Source organism: Vipera berus (assembly GCF_964194415.1).
Source record: "Vipera berus genome assembly, chromosome: 2".
NCBI classification, from domain to species: Eukaryota; Metazoa; Chordata; class Lepidosauria; order Squamata; family Viperidae; genus Vipera; species Vipera berus.
In genome coordinates, this window is record NC_138203.1 from 40784690 (window position 1) to 40794001 (window position 9312).

Genomic DNA, 9312 nt, shown 5'->3' on the forward strand with positions numbered 1-9312 from the left:
CCTCAATAATCTGGATGATCTCTACTTGGCAGCATCTGGGGAATAATTTTGTATGAGTAGCACTCAGTAAAATAACAAAATACAGCTAAACAAATAAATCATAAAAAATAACACTTGAATCCTCAAGCCACAAATTCAGAAAACCAACTGGGCTTTAGTTTTCTTGCCAGTAGGGGATACTGGAAAGGAGAGGATAGGGCAGCAGGTAATATATATATATATATATATGCTTCTCCCAGAAGAAGGAAGCTGAAGCCACCAGCCTGAGGATGACGGATGGGATTCCGTCGAAACGTTGCTCCTACACCTTCAACTCTACTCGGGGAAAAACCCGAATGACCAAAGATCCATATATATATAAATATATATAAATCGAATAAAATAAAAATAAATAAACAAACTACTTGTATTAAATTGTGATTGCAAGAACACAGCCAGGCCTCACTGCTGAGGCGTAGTAAAAGTAGGCTATGGGGGAAGTACAATTAATGTTAATGTGCTTTCCTGACTTATTCTATTTAAATATCAGAGTAGGAAAAGGAAATATAAAGTGATCTTTTCCATAAGAGGTTGAAATTAGCTCGAGCCACAGGTTGCCCGATAGTATATGGCAGGGGTCCTCAACTTTGGCAACTTTAAGATTTGTGGACTTCAACTCCCAGAATTCTGGGAGTTGAATTCCACAAGTCTTAAAGTTGTCAAGCTTGAGGACCCCTGGTATATGGTCAGGTAATTCTGAGTGAGGCTCACATGGTTTGCCCAATCTATGTACAGTAATTAAATTTGGCACAAGCCTTCCATACTGAAACATAGGGCTATGCCACTGTCATATTTTATGGGTGAAATACAGTGGGAAAGGGAAAGCCATTGTGAATTTCATCTTTCAGCTAGAAAATTTGACAATTTGCCAAAAAGTTGAGATTGAAATTTCCCCTTCTCCAATACAACTGCATAATATACATGACAATTTTGAATATCAGCACACCTTACATAAATCCTAGGATGCACTTTTATAAGTAGAAAAATATTCTTAAAGAATATATATATGATGGGTTATATATTCTAAGGAATCACAATATTTTGTAACCCTTTTAATAATTCTAGGTATTTAGAATAAACCTCAATCCCCCTTTGCATAATTCAGTGCGATAAAACAATAGGGCATTTCTATGTATATCTCTCTTGATTTTAGTGCATTTATTTTTCTTTAGATGAGTTATTTAAACTCTTTATGTAAGAATTTATAGTTTACAACACACGTTTTCTTTAGACTTTATGCAATAAGGTATGACACACAAATTCATTACTAAATATATTCTACAATTCATATGGTTGATTAATCACTCTAAACAGAATTAGAAATATATATGTATTTATTTATATTGTTCTTTTTGAAATAATACTCTGGCCAAAAGCCTTTTTATAAATTCTGAAACTTACATAAATCTCATTTTGTGAAAATTTCTTTTCCAAATGGCAATTAAAACTATTTCATATATTTGTTATGTAGTGTACTTACAAATCTGATATTCTGACACTTAATAGCTTTGTTTTAATGGAATTTCTTAACTTAGTACTCCAAGTTTTTCCTTTAACATCAAGTTATCCTTTCATAATCTTTCCAGTCCTTCACATGATGAAAATGTACTTAGAAAAGATAAAAACATACAGCAACAATGTATAAGGAATTGTAGCTTACACATTCTTAACCTTAGTTTCAAAATGCACTTGTTACATAATTTTTATGAAGAAACCTTCCATTCCATGGGTGTACTACTTATTCATGAAACACTATAGATTAATATTTTTCAGTTGTAGAAATAAGGCACAACTCCTGAGCTATGATAAATCCCAGGTCCGTTTAACCTAAACTTATACTATATCTTCCTTGATGCCTTTAATATTTTCTTTTCAAATGCCTTAATTCAAGTTTTAAGAAAAGAAAAAAAATATTGCATACTTGAGGCACACAACTTCTGGTACTTCAAAAACTGTAGATGGTTGAAAAATATTACTATACGCGACCCTGTAATTTTTATCGCATAGAAATCTGTGAAATAGTCTTGCATGGCCTATTATTTTCCTTGTTTTATAGTTCTGTCAGTCAGCCATACTTGGCCTTCTAATGCATTCATGTGCCAATTGTAAAAAAAATGTCTTAAAATTTTCAGAAATATTTCAGTTGCATTTCTTTGCTTGCAACCAGTCAGCCTTGGTGGAGCAGTGGGCTAATGCCTCCTTAAGTAACACCAGCTGCCTGCAATTAGTGCAGGTTCGCATCCCACCAGGCTCAAGGTTGACTCAGCCTTCCATCCTTCCGAGGTAGGTAAAATGAGGACCCAGATTGTTGGGGGCAATTAAGCTGACTTTGTAATAATGCCGCTTGGGGTGTGTGTGTGTGTGAAAGCCCTAACAAGCAGGCATATACATAGAATGAAGGCTACTGCTAAGCTTGTAAGCCGCCCTGAGTCTTCGGAGAAGGGCGGGATATAAATGTAATAAAAATAAAAATAAATAAAAGAATATGCTAAAATGAAAAGAATGACCTTGTCCCTCTCTTAAGTACACATTGTAGTACACTTCCAATAATGCTCTAAGGAACAATAGGCTTGCTTTCCAAAATAATATTGATCAGGCAGATAATGCAGGAAGGCTCTGAATGAGTGCAAAAACAATATAAAAGTTCCAAATTAGAAGATTCAAGAAGGAAATAAACCACTAATAATACTGCATTTCTCTAATGGAGGGAATTAATGTATTTTTATACATTTTGTGTGGCTGCCATCCTGTATGACTTGTCCATGCACAGAATTAGCTTTATACAGTGCACTAAACCGTAGCTCCTGAACCCTGGTTTTCCACTTAAAAAAATAACTAGCAGACCAAGCCAAAAGGTTTATTTTAAATACCCCAACAATTAGTTTAAAATAATATACCAAATGAAAGCCCAAGCACTTAATGGCTCAGCAATTCAGCTCAACTGTACGTGTGATACATTAGGGGCATTGGATTATTTAACCTCCACAATTTCATTGTTACAATCTTGGAAGAAATCTGACATCGTATTACCATTCCTGGTTTCTTGCAAGGAGCTAGTACTCTTTAATTCTAAATCATTTAAAAGATGGAGTTTGTGCAAACTGCTTGTGTACAGTATACAGCTCTTCTGCATTTGAAGATATGCAATATGATACAATGCAACGAGCACTTTGGGAACAAAGAAGTTGAAAGAATGTGGAATTCTTGCACCTTTTTTCTGTTTAAGTTTCCATTCTCCGAAACTCATTGCAGTTACAACAAAGGAATCATATAAATCTTTGGTTCTTTTTTATTATATAGTGTTCCTTAAATAATTCAAACTGATTATCCTGTTCACCAGTACCAGGTAGTGTGCTTGTTCAATAAATCTAATAAACCAAACTATTCCTAATTCCACTATACTGTAATAGAAGGTATTATTGCTTGATATACCTAGAATCTTCATACCATTATACCCAGATTAAACATTTTTTAAAGTAAATATTACGTTTATTGTAAAGGTACTTCACTTAAGATTGGTTTCAGTCCTATTAACTTCAATGGCAGGGTGGCAGCTTAAATCCATATATTTTGGCAGATCCAGATAAACTTTTAATTTTTCAATACATTGACAACTTTTCATAAACACAGTATATTACCATCAGAGATAGCCACTTTACAGTTCCACTCAGAACACGTTCATGCTTCTTTGCAGAATACACAGTGAGAAAGCTGACATTTAGCATGTAAAACCAAAACTTAATCCTCATGAAATAGGCTGCTTTATCTCATTTTCTAATGGCTTTGACTGAGATGGTGCAACTAATGAATATTCTACTGTAGAATGATGACTGACATCCACTTTGACCAAAACTTCATAATATAAAAGATAAAAAACAGGTGTTATAATGCCTACTACCACCATTATTACCACTGCTGTCCACCATCCAATTCCCCAGTCTGCACCATAATAGGGATCTTTCTGTCTGATGGGTTTACCATCTGGTTCAAAGTTCAATTGTTGGGTTGATAAAGCAGAAACAACTTCATTAAGATTTTCTCTTTTGGTAGCATTACACTTCACTATTTGCTCTATATCACGGTCCACTTCTTTCAAAAAGTTACCAGCTGTTTCAGTAGATGAGAATAACTCAGGTGCTAGTGATGAATCTGAAAATTCTGCGGAATATGAAGAGGAGGCAGATCTTGAATTCTGTCTATTTTTTGGAAAACAGTGTGTCTCCGTCAGAAGGCTGAACTTTTTAACTGGAATTTTAATAGTTCTTAATGCAAAGAAGTCCTGATCTGTGATAAGATTGTTCACCCGTTTGATATCTGCTACCTGAAATGTTATAATAAAATGAATTAGCTTAATTTAGAAAGTTAACTGAATCACTCCTATTACTTTCAATCATTTGAAAAAAGCACCTGCTCTGTCAATATTTATACAAAGCCTTGCTTTCAATATCAAACTAAATTATGTCAAATAATCAAACTACATATTAGCGTTCACATGGCTAGCTCTCATTCTACAAAACAAATTTTGGGGATTCCTGTGTAGAATGAATTCTCTTGGAGAGAGACCAAAAGTGCTGGTTCACTGATTTCGGCTTAAATCACTGAATAAAGACAATCCAAATGAATCAAGCAAATGAAGGTAGAATAATCTCTTATCTGATATGTCACAGCCCTAGTGCCAGTTGCAAAGATATTTCACTATTTGAAAATTAGCCATTGTGCTATATGAATAAGAGCTCAAGTTGAAGAAAAATTTGAGGTTACCAAGAACAACAAGTACCTGTACTCTTTTTCCTTAGCTATTTTGAAGCTACTTTTTTTTTCTTTAAAAAAATGCAGAGGACAGAAGGGATGAACTACCAATTCAAGCCACTTCACAATTGTGGGAGATAGATCTTCTAAAACAATCAGGACGTGGCTGTTTGTTCAGGACTGGTCCCTAACATGTATAATGTTGTTCACTTGATTTTGGCTCAGCATGTAGTACAAAATCAACCATGAATCAAGGCCATAGTTAGCCTAATTAATGACTTAATAAAAAAATCACTGAATGATTGAAAAAAACAATTATAATTTAATCATATTTAGGTAAATTATGGTTTGAAACAATAATCCAAGTCAGTGCTACAGAGATATAGCATTCCACAGGCATCCAGTCTAAATGCATTTAGTAGATACTATCAAACAGAAACAACCACTAAATATAAGAAAGCTGTTTGAATGTGGCCTTAACCTTTTGCACAAATAAACATTTTACCTATAGCCTGCAGTAAAATTATTTGATCCTAAATATCTTGCACTCCATTTTTTCATAGTTTAAAATCAATTAATTTGGAATACTTTAGAATATGAGGACAGGAACAAAACTCTTTCTTGCAATTCTTTAATGCAGCCATGTCATTTCTTGGAAATTCATGGTTGTCTTTCACAGCTATTGCACGATTCAGGAAAAGATGCACTGAAATTAAAGACATGAAATAGACACTACCTCTGACACCTGCATGCATTCCAAAGCAATTTATTTTTCTTTGAGTCTAAAACTATGCATAGGACTAAAAATTATTCTAGCTCCATTAAACACTCTTTCAAGAGCACACAGCCCGATTTCATTACCTAGTAGCCATCTGATTTAAGGTAGTTATACTGTTGTATAATATTTCCTATACTTTTTTAAAAAAAAGAGAATGTTTCTTATGTATCGTAAAGAGCTAATTAAACTCTATAGTTTTACTTGTATGTTAAAAAAAGATTATTAGCAATTTTTGATAGTCTTAATTTTCCCTCTCCCCAAAATGCTAGTGAGGTACTAAGTTTTTGGTAAGTTTAATAAAATTATTTTGAGTAACCTTCCCCCCCCCCTTAATTCTGCTTATCTCCTCAGGTGGTATCACCAGATCACTGATATAGCCCCATTATAGTCCAACAAATAAAATATAAACACCAACTGGAGGAAAGTTAACTTTGTATGAATTAAAATAAAGATTTCTAATCCAAAACAATCCTCTCACTTCTGGATTTTTTATATCACTTTCATAAAATATTGTTAGAAAAGAAAAATATTGAATTTTAACAATTACCAGTTTCAAACTAACTTTGAAAAACTATTATTCTACTTGACAAACATATTACTGTATATTTGTACAGTCCACAATCTAATAACCCTTCAAATTGTTTTTATTGCATAATTTTATTTTAAAAACATTCTACATTTATATGTCCCTAACATGATATAATTATATGCAACTGGAAAAAGATAAAACTTACTGAACAACTATATTGAAGAGCTAATGCATTTAGTGTATCTCCTTCTTGTATATCTTTAGTTATAAATACAATATCATCCATTCTTTCTCGTGAAGTGCTTCTCCGAGTTTTTTCTTTTCCCCGAGGTCGCAGTTCATATATTTCAACTTCATCTTCCAAAACATCACTGTCAGAACTAAGATTGTTCCCAAATGGATATACGTGGCTATCCACTGAAGTGGGCTGTACAACAGCTGGGAGTTGGAAACTTAAAGTCTGGCTTTTTCCTGTCATTCTACCAGGAGAAATCTAACAAAGAAAAGAGAAGAAAAAGAGGGCAACTAAGCACAAATGTTTATAAAAATGTATATAGATTATTTCATTCAGCTCTCTATTGGATATTTATTCCTCTCAATAAACACAGATCCTTCAGGTTAATATATTTTTTTAAAGTCAATATATTATTGCAGCTAGCTATAGCAGAAGAAAGAAGCAGTTAAGTCCAATATGTACAGAGTATACAACCTAATTGGCAATATGATAAAAACTTTGTACTAGGATATATTAGAAACTTAATTAGACAGATATCATGAGCGCTTCTTTGCAACAATCTTTTGAGAAGTCAGACTTCAAAATAAAGAGGATTAGATAAGACATCATGAACACCCTTGTTTGCAACAAGTTTGATCAAAATAAACTGAATATAGTGCTGCCTCCTGCAATTTGACATCAAAACATTATTATGAATAAACAACTTCCAAGGTGACCTAAGATCTCCAATATTAAAGGAAACAGTAAGGGCTACACCTGGTCTCTGATGGCTATGCCACAGACGGCTCTCCAAACTGAAGGTGAATTTCATTTACGCTACTATTATTGTAACCTTAGTTAAAATTAAATAGTTGATATCATGATTCATCAGTTGCTTTTGTCAATATTTACATCTGGCAAGAAGTTTTCGACGTATCCCGCATGCTTTTGAAGTCTCAAGCACTTACACGTCGGCACTAAGGATGGCTCAGACCAAAGAAATCTCCAGATCCCACCACTATCGAAATTATTGAACAGTCCCACTAAGTAAAAGGCAAATGAAAACTCCCAGCTGATAAACGTGTCATCTTGCAGGACTTCTCTTGAGCTTTAACAAAAAGTTCAGCAGCTGAAGCATTTCCCCATCCTAACAATAGAAGGAAGCGGTACAACGTCCTGATCCCACGCATCAAAAGCCGGGAAGCTGGAACAAGAAGCTATGATTCCACAAAGAGGATGGGCGAGTTTGTGATGGAAAAAAGCTCCAGGGTCGGTGGCAGATCAGCAAAGCTGTTCCGTGGTCCCCCGCAACATCTCTTACCCTCGGCATTTTACCAGCCCCCGCCGACTTCAGAAATTATTTTTTCTAAAAAACGTTCCCTCCTTCTCGTATTACAGACTGGCAAGCAGATTACTTACCAATCTACCCAGGAGCGGCCATTTGCGGAGGGTGCCCCAGCTCAACGTTCTCCGCGGATGCCACTGTGGGAAGCCGAGAAAGTAAAATAAAATGCAGCTGGTTTGCAAGAGCGAAAGCGCCCGCGCGTCGACAAGATGGCGGCCACTCTGCTCGCCTTCTTCTCGTGAGATCTCAAAATCCCGCGACGGCATTTTCCGAAATGGCAACATGCTACTGTCGCGAGATTTTGCAACAGCTCATGTACTTTCTCTCTCTCTCTCTCTCTCTCTCTCTCTCTCTCTCTCTCTCACATAATTTCGTGTTATATACGCTTGAAGTATTCTCCATCCACTGGGCAGTCATTAATATCGTGATATTACAGAAATTTAGAATTCTAGAAAATTAAAAACAGTCTAAAGGATTTTTTTAGCATAATGGGTAGCTAAACATCCATTGCTTCTATCATAGAATGATAAGTGAATTTAATGACAGCTATTATTTCTTGTTCTTCAAGTTGCTGAGGAAAATAGTGAAGGGAATATGGTACTATTGTGCTTTATGTGCTGCTGGTGTTCTCATAAAAACTTTGTGTGTATGTGTGGTGTTGGGGATAATACAGGTGAAACTCGAAAAATTAGAATATCGTGCAAAAGTTCATTTATTTCAGTAATGCAACTTAAAAGGGGAAACTAATATATGAGATAGTCTCATTACATGCAAAGCAAGATAGTTCAAGCCCTGATTTGTCATAATTGTGATGATTATGGTGTGCAGCTCATGAAAACCCCAAATCCACAATCTCAGAAAATTAGAATATTACATGCAATCACTAAAACAAGGAGTGTACATAGAACAATATTGGACCTCTGGAAAGTATAAGCATGCATATGTACTCAGTACTTGGTTTGGGCCCCTTTTGCAGCAATTACTGCCTCAATGCGGCGTGGCATGGAAGCTATCAGCCTGTGGTACTGCTGAGGTGTTATGGAAGACCAGGATGCTTCAATAGTGGCCTTCAGCTCTTCTGCATTGTTCGGTCTCATGTCTCTCATCTTTCTCTTGGCAATGCCCCATAGAGTCTCTATGGGGTTCAGGTCAGACGAGTTTGCTGGCCAATCAAGCACAGTAATCCCACGGTCATTGAACCAGGTTTTGGTGCTTTTGGCAGTGTGGGCAGGTGCCAGGTCCTGCTGGAAAATGAAGTCAGCCTCCCCATAAAGCTCATCTGCAAAGGAAGCATGAAGTGCTCCAAAATCTCCTGGTAGACGGCTGTGTTGACCCTGGACTTAATGAAGCACAGTGGACCAACACCAGCAGATGACATGGCTCCCCAAATCAACACAGACTGTGGAAACTTCACACTGGACTTCAAGCATCTTGCAGTGTGTGCCTCTCCATTCTTCCTCCAGACTCTGGGTCTGGAGATGCAAAAGTTGCTCTCATCAGAAAAGAGGACTTTGGACCACTGAACAAAAGACCAGGTCTGTTTTTCTTTAGCCCAGGTAAGACGCTTCTGATGTTGTTTGTTGTTCAGGAGCGGCTTGACAAGAGGAATACAACATTTGAAGCCCATGTCCAGGATCCGTCTGTGTGTGGTGGCTCTT

At 36.0% G+C, this 9312-nt stretch overlaps 1 protein-coding gene across 1 annotated transcript; it reads right to left on the reverse strand.

Annotated features, from left to right (window-relative positions):
* Positions 1–1252: 1252 nt before the first annotated feature.
* LYSMD3 (LysM domain containing 3) lies at positions 1253–7868 on the reverse strand. The gene is made up of 3 exons (XM_081318739.1): positions 7729–7868; positions 6301–6588; positions 1253–4360 (listed from the first exon to the last, which is right to left on the reverse strand). Exons 2-3 carry the CDS (start codon positions 6571–6573, stop codon positions 3785–3787), a joined length of 849 nt encoding a protein of 282 aa, XP_081174865.1. The 5' UTR covers positions 6574–6588; positions 7729–7868; the 3' UTR covers positions 1253–3784.
* Between the last annotated feature and the right edge of the window lie 1444 nt (positions 7869–9312).